Source organism: Panthera pardus, unplaced genomic scaffold, assembly GCF_024362965.1.
Source record: "Panthera pardus isolate Hobbes unplaced genomic scaffold, ASM2436296v1 HiC_scaffold_8, whole genome shotgun sequence".
Lineage (NCBI taxonomy): Eukaryota > Metazoa > Chordata > Mammalia > Carnivora > Felidae > Panthera > Panthera pardus.
In genome coordinates this window covers 155,932,939-155,945,717 of record NW_026527013.1, presented here as the reverse complement: position 1 = coordinate 155,945,717, position 12,779 = coordinate 155,932,939, and the positions used below count along the sequence as shown (strand labels likewise).

Here is a 12,779-nt window from a genome sequence, read left to right as displayed (position 1 = left end):
CCTTTTGGGTTTACTTATTTATTTTCATGGTACGTACCTCCACTTACTTCAGATTTTTAAATTTTCTGCTTCTAATATCCTGCAAATCACCAGGATATTCTTCCAACCAGCACCGAAAGTACCTCACCTGAGGTACCAAAAGTATCCGACAGCTTCTTAGATGGAGGAAGATCTATGCTTGCTCCTTAGGCATTGGAGGTTATTTTACAAGAAGACCCACATCACCCCCTAGTGGTCAAAGGGGCAAATTCGTCAGCCGACCTCTGATCCCTCCCTGCCTTCACCTGCCAGGAGGTGAGTGGGGGGTTGCCGGTTCCACGTTGTGAAGGAGCAGCCAAGCACCTCCAGTATTAGAGGGGGACTAGGACCCAAGCAGCCCTTGGTGTGGTAGCCTGCCTCCATACCGCACAGAATTGTTACTAGTAATTGCTACACATTTACTCAGTTATTAATCTAATATTGTTTGATGCTTTATTGGTATAATTTGCCTTCTCAACCTTTTCTAGCCGCCATTTAAGTGCGAGTGCTCCTTCAGTTTCTGTCCTAGATTCTCTTCTCTTTGTACATTCCATCATCAAGGATCGTATGCTTTCATTCTTCCAGTTTTGCTAAATGTCCCAAAGTTTTAGCTCTCTCCCGTCTCATCTTGTACTCACCCTCTTCCTCCCTCTTTGCTCATGCCTCCCTACTAACTGCACCTTTCATTAATTACACCAATTGCTTTCCTAGCTGAAAAATGTTGCACCGACTCTTCCAGGCATGCCTGTCGGTTCATTATCCCCAGTTCCACTTAATTAACTCCGGCTCATCTTTAGGATGTCGTCTTAAACACGACGTCCTCTAGAATCTGCTCTGTGGCTCTGTTAGGTCTCCCTGTGTCATAGGCAGAGACACCTGGGTCCACACAATACCCTGCCCGTGCCTGACTGATACAAGGGCAGAGACACCGGATCGCAACACATATTTTTTTCCCATGACTTTGAAACTTTAACCTAGACAGGAGGTAGTGGTTGCTGAGGCTTTTTAATGCCTCTTTCAGAAAGAAGATGTATGAGCTCCTGTTGCTTAGGAACACGGGGCTAGGGTTTCTGTTCTCATTAAACTGCAGTCAGTTGTCTCTTTTCTCATCCTCTGAGCTCATCAGGGCATCCGGGCAAGCAACCAATTCCCTTTAATAAGTTAAGTTAGTGGGTTAGAAAAGGGGCCCTTTCCTCCTGTCTCGGATTTACTTTCCTTTTATTTTTGAACAGCTTTATTGAGACATCATTGATGCACAGAGAGCTGCACATATAAAATGTATAGAGTTTAATGAGTTTGGAGATAGGCATACACCCACGAATCCAGCACCACAATGAAAGTAACAGACGTATGTGTTAGCTCCAAAAGTTTCCCTTTATCCCTTTGTTTTGTGTGTGTGTGTGTGTGTGTGTGTGTGTGTGTGTGTGTTTTGGTGGCAAGAACAGTTAACATGGGACTTACCTTCTTAACAAAGTTTGAAGTGCACAACACAACATTGGTAAGGATAGGCACTACGTTGTACAACTGTGTGAATAGCAGATCTCGAGCAAGTCTCCATCTTGCATAACTGAATTTTATATCAGTCCAACAAATCCCCATTTCCTTCTTCCCATAGACCTTGGCAATCACCATTCTACTTTCTGCTCCTGGGAGTTTAACTACTTTGGATACTTCATATAAGTGGAGTCATGCTTTACTCATCTCTCTGTGACTGGCTCATTTCACCTGGCTTTGCTCTCCAACAACATCCATGTTGTTGCAAATGGCAAGATTGCCTTCTTTTTTAAGGTTCAATAATATTCTATGATATGTATACACCACATTTCTTTATCCATTTGCCTATTGATGGTCATTTGCATTGCTTCCATATTTTGGCTGTTGTGAATAATGGGGGTGCAGATACCTCTTCAAGATCCTGATTTCAGTTCTTTTAGCTAAATACTCAGAAGAGGAATTTGTTGGGTGGTAGTGTTTAAGTTTCTTTTCTAATTAAAAAATTTTCTTTAAATTTTTGGTGGAACCTCCATATTGTTTTCCATAGCAGCCCCATCATATAGTGTAGGAGGGTTCCAGTTTCTCCACATCCTCACCAGTACTTATCTTCGTTCCTTTGATAATAGCCATGGGAAGTGATATCTCATTTTGGTTTTGACTTGCATTCCCCTGATGATGAATGGTCTTTCGTGAGCACCTTTTGATCTAACTGCTGTCCATTTACATGTCTTGAGGAATGCTTATTCAAGTCCTTCGGCAATTTTAAAATTATTATTATTTATTATTTTTCAATTTGCTATTCAGTTGTAGGAGTTTCTTATACATTTTTAGATACTAACATTTTATCAGGTATGTGGTTTGCAAATATTTTCTCCAATTCCATACAAAGCTATAATAATTAGTATATGTGCTGCCGAAGTGAGCACCAAAGCTATAATAATTAAAAGGGTATGATACTGACATAAAGACAGACATATAGACCAGTGAAACCGAATAGAAAGCCCAGAAATAAACCTACCTTGACCTTCGACAAGGGTGCCATAGTGGGAAAGGACAGTCTCTTCAACAAATGGTGTTGGCAAAAGTGGATATCCACATGCAAATGAATGAAAATGGACCCCTAACTTGTACAATGCACAAAAAAATCAATTTAAAATTGATCAAAGTCTTAAACATAAGATCTGGAACTGTAAAACTTCTAGAAGAAAACACAGGAAAACTTGTTGACTATGGTCTCGGCGATGATTTTTTTATCACCCTAAAGGCACTGACAACAAAAGCAAAAAATAGACAAGTGGGACTATATCAGAATAAAACGCTTGCTTTCCTTTCAAACAGTGAATTGGAAGTTTTTTACAAGAATCTTAAAACTGTCTAAGAGATTTTCTACTGGCTTTTCAATTTCTACCCAAGACACTCACTTGTTGTCTATCCTGTTTTCAGCCCTCTGCTTATAAGAGGCAAACAGTGAATTGGAAGTTTTTTACAAGAATCTTAAAACTGTCTAAGAGATTTTCTACTGGCTTTTCAATTTCTACCCAAGACACTCACTTGTTGTCCATCCTGGTTTCAGCCCTCTGCTTGTAAGAGGATTAATTTCAAAAGTCTGAGCCCTCTCTACCCACACCCCTTTGGGGATAGTGAATCCAGAGGTTTTACTTACAATCAAGTAACAGCTTCGAAGGTGGATGTTATTTTGATTGTTTTTATGAACATTTTTGGAGCAAGGAAAAATGACAACCATAGCATCTAATCTTAATTTCGTTAGTTATTTGAAGTGGTTTATTTTATGACTCTATGCTTTCAGAATGACTACAAATATGTTCCTCAAAAATAATTTAGACTGGGGTCTTTCAAAGGATCTTGTAAAACATTTTCTTTTTGCCCTATATTCTTATAAGGAGAAAACAATGTGTCCGGCTAAAAGGACTCATGGATCTTGATATTAGGAACAATATTTAATGTTTTTTTCTTATACCTTTTCTTAAAAGGGGGATAATCATCAAATCTATAAAATCAGGGGCTTCAAATTCTCAAGGGAGTAACTGATCAAGAGTCACCTGGAGTAAATTAGCCATAGTCCATTTTTCTTAGAAAAAATAAAAGAATCTTAACTGATTAAAAAAATTTTTTAATGTTTATTTATTTTTGAGAGAGACAGAGCATGAGCAGGGGAGGGACAGAGAGAGAGGGAGACACAGAATCTGAAGCAGGCTCCAGGCTCTGAGAGTCAGCACAGAGTCTGATGCAGGGATCGAACTCACAAACTGTGAGATCATGACCCAAGCTGAAGTTGGATGCTTAACCGACTGAGCTACCCAGGTACCCCCTTAGTTGATTTTTTTAAATGGCACCAGAGAGTAGATTACAGATGACACTCGGATATTTAGAGAAAGTTTTAAATGGACTTGGTCAGTCAGAAGTAGTCAGACTGCTTTCCATATTCCAGAATGGAGGAGCGACCACAGTGATAGGAGGTTGTGATAGGTAGGAGCCTATCAACTGCTCACTGCCACGCCTGAGGTAGGGCATGTGCTGTAGCCACTGGGTTGAGACTCCTGTAAACTACTTCTGGAAATTATGTTTGTGGGATGTTGAATTACAGAGCCAGTAGACTCATAACCTGGAAAGTCTTTCATGTATAAGATAGGAAATGGACGCTCAGAATGGGCGCATCCAAGGATATGGGAGACTTAAGGAACCCTGACTTCCTAGAAGCCTGTGAAGTTCTCCCAGTGATGTCTCCATTGCTGGGCAGTGTTGTGCCTCTGTGGAGTGTGTGTGTGTGTGTGTGTGTGTGTGTGTGTGTGTGTTGGACAGTCAGGAAAAATACCTAGGTTTTACAGCTTTTAGCCCAGGGACATTTCTATGTAGCTTGGCCACTTTATAGGCCCAGCTCTGTTTCCATCTTGCTAGTTATGAAACAACTCCATACTCAGATATTCTCTCTCTCTCTCTCTTTCTCACACACACACACACACACACACACAAGCTCACAGATGTCTCAGTCAGAAAAGCTGTGGTTTTTTTCTCTCCGCAATTCCTTCCACAAGGCTCCAGGAGTTCGGTGAGGTGGGGAAGAGGGTGGCTGTTGACAGGGTTCTTGTCTGGGTCTCTGGTCTCTGCCCAGCGCTGTGTTACTAGCACTGCAGAAGTAGAGGCTGCTGTCTGCAGGTTTCACACTCATCACCGTCAGAGATGAAAATGTTGTATTTGGATGGCTAATGGAAAACTCGGTCTCAGAGAAACCTTGTTCATATGCAGCTTTGGAGTCCACATTAGAAGTTGCCATCAGCGTGAGACCCTGTTCCGGGAACTGACGATACCAAAACACAGTTATGGCTTGAATGCCCACCGAATGGCACTTGATCATCACAGAGGTTCCACTCTTACAGACAGCTGTCCTTGGATCCTGAGAGACGAGAGCACCAAGCCCAGAACCTGCTGACACAGAGGTCAAAGAGGTGAAGGAGGCCTGTACCACAGGCAGAAAACTCACAGCACCCAGAGATTCCTGCTGTTCTGTGAAATCTTCCTGTTAGACCCCCTAGGACCATAATCCCCCACCTCCCCTGCCTGGTGACTTCTCACCTTTCCCTTCATACCTCCAGAGAGCAAGAATGTCCCCCCTCATTTTGATCTGCATAAAATAATCCACAACCTCTGCCTACTGCTCCACTCATGCCATTACACACACACACACACACACCCAGACACACACACACACTTGCCCCAACTACTCAGATTGTAAGGCTCATACTGGGCCCCAGGAGCAGCAGAAGCATGAGCATCTTCAGATACTGGCCTCATATCACACCTCTCTCACTGTATCTTATTCTCCCTTTCTCCACCCCTAGAAGGATGGACCACTGCTTACATATTCCTGAAGATGCTCCAATCTGCCCTCTCGTGGTGATGTTTTTTTCCAGTGATGCAGGATCCATCAAAGAGCTGAAAGGGGCCTCAGATGTTCTAATTCTACTCCTAACTTTATAGAACATGCGCTAAGACCCAGATCGTTGAATTGACTTAAAGAAGTTTCTTAGCTTTACTCATGAAAAAAGCTGTGTGTTTGTGCATTAAAAGGAATTATCGCCTATTCTTTACTTCTGTAACATATCCTCAAAGTAAGTCAGACAACTGATGATTGTTAGTCACTAACAATCGTGGTGATAAACAATCATGAGTGAGCATCAGAAATTCTAGGGTATAAGTTCAATGTTTCTTCATACTGATGATAAAGACAATTTCTCATCTTCTAAATGAAGTATTTATTTCACGACTATCTCATGCTGGTCGCCGTCATATGGATGGTCTTAATACTAAACATAGCTATTTATCGTAGTTTGCACATCTCTGTGTAAATCACTGTGAAGCCTACGAGGATAATTTGTTTACAGCTATTTCCCCATGATACAGGTCATAGGCTAAGTATTGGCCAATGGAAATAGGTTGTAGGAGATTTAGGGAATTATTTCTGCTTTGAACATGCTGGAATATTTATTTAAATGGCTCGTGCTTAGAAATGTATAGCAATTTCAAAGAAACTGAAGATTTTCCTCCAAAACATTATACTTTTATTCTTATAACAACCTCCCAGTTTTGCTTCATGAATATGTAGTTCTGTATATCTAGAGTGAGTAACTAAGGAAGGTGGGATTAGGCTTGATCCAACAAATTATGTTTGTAGCATAGTGACATAGATTTTTATCATAGTGAATATAATATTGTGTACTAAAGATTACTATGTGCAAAATACTGATGTATGTATTAAAGGGCATCTGACATGCTCTTGTGGCTGTATTTTTTTCATGGTGGGGGCAGACCGCATTATGATGAGGCCGCTTTTCACCATAACTGTACTTTTTCTGCAAAGAGTAGGTGAATGTGCCTTGTAATGTATTACGTCTGCACAACATTATGATGTATAAGGGATGAAGTGTCTGGAGGCCCCTGGATCAGAAGAAACTCTTTCTACTCTTCTTGAGGACCAGCAGCCATCAGGTATATATCTATGGTGTTTCATACTCATCATCAACTGAACTGTGGAAGAAATGCATTTCCCAGAATTTTGTGTTATAGCTCTTGATTAGAGTTGACCTCAAGAAAAATATTTGCAAATGAAGTAGCTGTCATTATACTCTGAAGTCATCATTGGTCTAAAAGCAGTGAGGAACAGGATTAGCAGTACCAATTTATTACATTCTGGTAGCTACTTCTCAAAGATGGCACCCAGAAGAACCATCCTTCCCAGCATTCCCATTCCTATAAAGATCTGGGCTGACTTGAATGTGGAGGAAGTGACACTGTATGATTTTCATATGTGGCTTTATACATTCCACCTGGGTCTCTTGAATGCTCACTCTTGGGGAAACCAGCCAGTATGTAATAGTTTTAACTACCCCGAGGCCACCGTGCGGTGACGAAACCTACCTAACCGCATTGAAGGGCTCTGTGGAGAAAAGAGACATGCTGGGTGGTCTACAGCTGCTCCAGCCGTCCCAGGTGAGGTATCAGACATGGGCATCAGGAAGCCACCTGGGATGTCCAGCCTGGCTGAGCCTTCAAGTATCTCCAGCCCCAGTGACTATCTGTCTGTCATTACATGACAGCCCCCAAGTGGGCACTGCCTAGAAGAGCCCATTCAACCCACAGAACCATGAGAGAGACTATATATGTGTTTTAAGTCAGTACATTTTGGGGTGGTGGCAGTGGTTGTTTTTCTAAGCTTTTAAAGGGAGATACATAATCCATATAGTAGACTGCACAAATCTTAAGTGTACAGCTTCTTGAATTTCAGAATGAATGCACTCGGATAACTACCAGCCAGATCAAGATATAGGACATTTTTGGAACCCCAGAAACCTCTCTCATGCTTCCCTCTAAGAAAATTAAAAATGCCTCCACATGCAGCCACTACCTTAACTTCATACGCTATGCACTCTTTGTTCGACGTTAGGTCGATGAGATTCAGCCATGATTTGGCAAATAATATTTGATTCTTTTGCTATATTTTATTCTAGTGTATAAATGTCGCACTATTTATCTATTGCATTATTGATAGATGTTGGGGTGTTTTTCCATTTGAAGTCATCATGAATAAAGCTGTTGTGATGTTATTTTTCTCCCATATCCTTTTCTATTTCCTCAGAATCCTGGAATATTCCCTGAGTGTGCATACAATTAGAAAATTGGTTTTCTGGCTAGCCTAATTTACTTTTGATTGCTTCCAGTATATTTTTAAATTCAGAAATTATGTTTACTGTTCCCAAGAAATGCTACAGCTCTTTGATTATACTTTTATATAAATTGCCCTTCCTCATTAATAGGCATAATGGCTCCTCAAAACTTGCTAAGGAAAGACCTAGTGATATTTTTACTTTTTGACTTCCATTTCATGTAATAACTCTTACAATTTGGTCATGGGAATGGAGGAAATAATAATAGGAATTATTATGAAACATCACAGCTAAGCAGTTCTTTTTAGTATCAAGATCACTCTGAAAAGGTAAATGGTTCAATAGTTTTAGAGTGGATGTTTTAAAATCCTGTTAAGTCTTTGTTTTCTAAATTTGTCAACTGACAGGAGGAAATCTGTATCCTTTCAAGTTGTATCCAAGATAATAAAGAAAAGCGAGATTGTCTGTCTCCTACTGTCCTCCCTTTAATTTCCTTTCTTTCATTGGACAGATAACCTCACCCCATTCTATCACCTCTGGAATATGGTTTGTACCCATGGAGGAGCAAACTCCAGGGGCTGTGTTTCCTACTGGTCCATGACTGTATCAGCCTGCTCAGGAAATTATTGTCGGAAGGTATCAATGAACATGGTCTGGACAAAGTAAAGCATCTTAGATCCATCCCGTTTCGGATGGTTTCTTTACTATGGTCCAAGGACATTAGTTGCAATGAGGGCTAGTGTTCATCACACCATATTTCAGGGTTGTAAATCCTATTCGTAGGTTAGTGTCTCTTTCCCATTTCTGTTTCCTCAGTATTTTGGCTTCTGTGTGAGGCAAGCTTCCACAGAATACATGAGAGAAGAAATCCAAGGTTAACAATTCAGAAATGAAACCAAATAAAATGCACGAAGCCCAGGCTTATATGTAATGGTCAGGGACTCCCCACATCTTCCCAGAAATTGCTTGTCCTGGGAAATACAGGGCCTTTCAGGAGAACAGACTAAGGTTCTTAACTGCTTCCAAGAATAATTAAGAATATATTTCATCCAGCATTTTTAGTTACATGCAATGGAAGGGACAGTCTGAACAATATAAACTGTCATTCATTTCTGCAAGCGGAATTATGTGATCAAATAAATATTTGTAAACAAATGAAGTCCTAAGAACTAACACCATTAGCCTTTTAATTTGATAGATTTGTGTCAGACCACAGAGGGAGAAACCATACAGACAACATAAAGAGCATTTGTAAACTAATACTGACCTCCTGTCTGATGATTAATCATGCAAATATTTCTCTCAAGTCCAACTGTCTCTCTCAAGTGCCAGGTGTACATTTACAGGGGCTTACTAGGTATTTCTATGCAGGTATCCAAAGAAGGCCCACTGGAAATAGAAACTCAACTCTCTTAACACCCTCGCTCCACTCGTTCCTCCAAATCATCTCCTGTTGCCATGTTCTGGGGGTGGAGGTGACCATCTTCACTCCTGACTTTAGCTCATCACTCCCTCCTGCCAGTTCCCTAAGCCTGTCACTGTTGGTGCTTTTCTACCTCATGAAATTCTACTCATCGTTGAAGTTTCATCTCATGGTTTTGCATTCTCTTTGAAGCCCTTCCTGGTGTCACCAAAATCGGCCATGTTACTTCCCATAGCCCACTGACATCTCTGATTAAAACACACATTATATGAAACTTGACCACTTTGTCTTCTATTCCTCTTTCTCCCTCCTTGGCTTTTATTATTCTGAAGGAAGAGACAATTTTCTGTTCATTCGTGTTTTCTAGTATTTGGTAAGAAGAGCCAGGATGTAAAATTAACATCTTTTTTCTTTTGTCTATTCTCTTTCCGCCTCCCCACCCCCGTCCTCCTCCTCCTACTTTCTCTCCCTCTCTCTGTTCTGTCCCTCTCTGATACAGATACAAAAAATATAGACGTAATTTCAAAAACCAACTTAGTGGATCACTGAGGTGTCTTGTCATTCCGTGAAGCACGTTGATGGCAGCAGCTGCTTTGAGCGTCTGGTGAAAGTGGAAGAAAGCAAGGAGGTGAGGGCACTGAACACAGAAAGACCCTGCCACCTGGTGGGGAAGCAGGGCTTGAGACGCACTTCTGCGTAGAGAGGAGGTGGCTGTACTTCACTGTGTCTCTACTGCTGGCACAGAGACACAGAGCTGTCTGGTTCTTTTTCGTCGATGTCACAGTGAGAGGAAAGAATGGCTTCTTGTCTCGAGAGACACTGTAGCCTTCAGGTATGTCTCCTTTCTGAACATCAGTTACTACTTGTGAGCGGTAAAGCAGTCTCAGCCCTTGCCCTGGGTCCTGTCGGTACCAGTACATGGAGTCGTGATCAAAATCCTGTTCACATTCCAGAGTCACGCCTTGTCCTTCCTCTCTGATCAGGTATTTTGGGGTCTGAGTGATTCTACCATCTGCTGTGCCTATAGAAGAAAGAGAGGCTCTAGAAACACAGCCCAGGAGGGTGCCTAATGCTGCTGTCATGGGTAGAAGGACTTAGATCTGGAGCTTAGCACCTTTGGGACAGGAATTTGCTCCCTGACCCCAGGACTCACCTGCTCCGAGGAGACAAAGAGCCACACAGCAGATCACCTGGTGACCCATGATGGGAGAGGGGGCTCCCTGGAGTGCTAAGCACCTGTTGGAAGACAAATGAGGATAGAAACTTAGCTCTGGGGATCCCCCTGGCTTAAAATGCAGAAGTTGTCAGAAGGCTGGAATGGATAATTGGAAAGGATCCCAGAGGTATTCTGGATGGGGTCTCTAACTTTGCAGATGAGGAGACAGACAGGGGACCTGAAGCATTTGCACCCCCTGGGACCTCCCTCCCCAAACTGTATTCAGCCTGCCTGAGTGGGCGGGCAGGGCCAAGGGTGCGGCCAGAGTCTCTCTCCGATTGGCTCACTGCACCCTGAGCCAGACAACCTGGGTTTGTATCTTTCCTCTCTCTTTTGAGCTTGCGGAAGAAAAATGAACTCGTGAAACCGCATTTGCTTTTTGCTCATGTTGCAAAAGACAAAAATATTTCCTTTGTCTGATTGTCTTAGATGATTAAATGAAATTCTCTATTTAAAGCTTGCAGTAGAGAACTTGAAATAGAGTATAAAGTGAAGAAAAGAGAACTTTTGCTCCCTAAATATCTAACCTGAAAAATCATGTCCGGTTTTAAAAATCTTTACCTTTTTCTGGTGACAGTCTTAGTTCCTGAGCATGGGCTGGGATGTCTCGTGATACTTCCACCACCATCCCCTATTTCCATGCTCGCCCTGCAAAATGCTTTCTAGCGAATATGTTCATTAATCCAACTACACGCGCCCTTCCCTTCCCCAGCCGTGGCTGTTTCTGGGGCGGGGCCTGGAGGGTGTTCCTGCATTGACAGGATGGGACTCTGCATTGATGTGGGTAAGGAGCTGGCACAGAAGTACACTGCAGAGTCTCCCAACTCTGCCAGCCGGATCTTTAAGACGCTGGGTCCCTCTTTGGGAAATTCAGCAGAAAAGCGTTTTGTCGGCATTCCGGAGTCATCTATGATATTTTCCTTCTGGAGGTAAACCATGAATTTCAGACCTTCTCCCGGGAGCTGCTGATACCAGTAAACATAATCGTGTTCTTTCTCTGGGCTGCATCTCAGCGTTGCTTCTTGTCCTGTCCCTCTGACCAGGTGTTCTGGGTTCTGGGTGACGCCAGCATTCATGGGACCTCGGAGGAGAAGAGGTTACATGAGACAGGGTCATAATGGCGGAGGAAGTGAGTGCTTGGCAATGCAGCAACCCGAGGCGAGTGCAAATATCTTTTAAGTCTCCCGTGTTCGAGTGAAAACTCACATGAATTTTGCTTTTCATGCCATGAGGCAATTATTTGTTTTCATTTAGATGTCAAAAAAATCGGAAAATCTTTCAGAAAATCTTTGGGCAACATGAAGGTCCAGGGCCTATTTGAGACACAGAGAGCCACAAAGCCCAGTGATGCTGATCCGTTAGCCCAGAGCTCACCTGCCCGCAGGAGCCAGAAAACTACCCAGCAGAGGAGTCTGGTGTGCATGGCAGAGAAGGCATGAAGAGGACCCACAGGCATGGCCCAGGAGGGATGCTCACTGTATTAGCCCAGGGAGTTAGACTTCAAAGCCCCCTCGTCTGAGGCGGGTCTTCCTGTGAAGTCACCATTTCCGGGGAGCCTGTTGTCTCTGGACTTAATCTTGTACGTCACTTGAATGAGACATCTTTTTTTCTTTACTGTAAACACATCCTGGCCTAGTATGTGTTACTACGGGGACAGCGTTGCGCAGGTATGTGGAGTGATAAACACCTTCGTGATTGGTCCCCTGGCCTTCCGAAACATTTTTACCACTCCCCTCTCTACTTCTTATCTTGAGTTCCTTTATTTTCTTTCATTGGCTCATATCATCCCTTCATTTTCTGTTGTTGAGTAGAGGCAGTGACCAGGTATGATGTCTAGTTACACACGTTGAGAAACACGGAAGTGGAAGCCAGGGTTGCTGGGAAAAAATTAGAGGCCGGAAACGATTTGATTCTGGTTCCTTCTTTCCTCCTCCCCCTCAGCTAAGCAATGGTTGCAAACATCTTCAGGGAACCTTGTTTTATGGTTTATAACTCAGTTTTCTTTTTCTTTTTCAAAAACAAATGTTTATTTATTTATTTTGAGAGAGAGTGTGTGAGTAGGGGGACAGGCAGAGAGAGAGGGAGAGAAAGAATCCCAAGCAGGCTCCATGCTGTCAGCGCAGAGCCCGATGCGGGGCTCGATCTCACAAACCATGAGATCATGACCTGAGCCATAATCAAGAGCCAGACGCTTAACGGACGGAGCCACCCAGGTGCTCCACTCACTTTTCTCATCTTTTGTTGTTCTGCCTGAATTTTTGATGTAAGCAATTCAAAGAAGAGCCATTAGCTCTCCCTCTGACCTTGTGTCCCCCGATTCTATTTATCTATCTGCATTATTCTCCTTAATCATGGATGGGATGCCTGATTTTGAGGGATCTTCCTTCCTTCCATTCTTCTGTCCTTCTTTCCTAACCTGCACGGTTAAATAAAAATTATGTGAAAACCT

The 12,779-nt window shown here is 42.5% G+C and overlaps 1 long non-coding RNA gene and 1 gene segment (V, D, J or C); one reads left to right on the top strand and one right to left on the bottom strand.

Annotated features, from left to right (window-relative positions):
- The window catches only part of LOC109269153 (uncharacterized), a 76,466-nt gene that overhangs the window by 50,072 nt on the left and 13,615 nt on the right, over positions 1-12,779 (top strand). For 4 of the 7 annotated variants that reach the window (XR_008420644.1, XR_008420642.1, XR_008420638.1 and 1 more), the window contains exons 3-5: positions 94-294; positions 4,777-9,946; positions 11,374-11,997. This is a non-coding gene — a long non-coding RNA (uncharacterized LOC109269153). Of the gene's footprint in view, positions 1-52; positions 295-4,776; positions 9,947-10,097; positions 10,458-11,373; positions 11,998-12,779 lie in introns of all 7 variants that reach the window. The other 3 variants (XR_008420641.1, XR_008420640.1, XR_008420643.1) reach the window with 3 other exon arrangements.
- On the bottom strand, positions 10,967-11,801 carry LOC128775695 (T cell receptor beta variable 18-like). The segment is given in 2 exon segments: positions 10,967-11,411; positions 11,705-11,801. Coding segments are annotated over 2 exon segments (501 nt in total).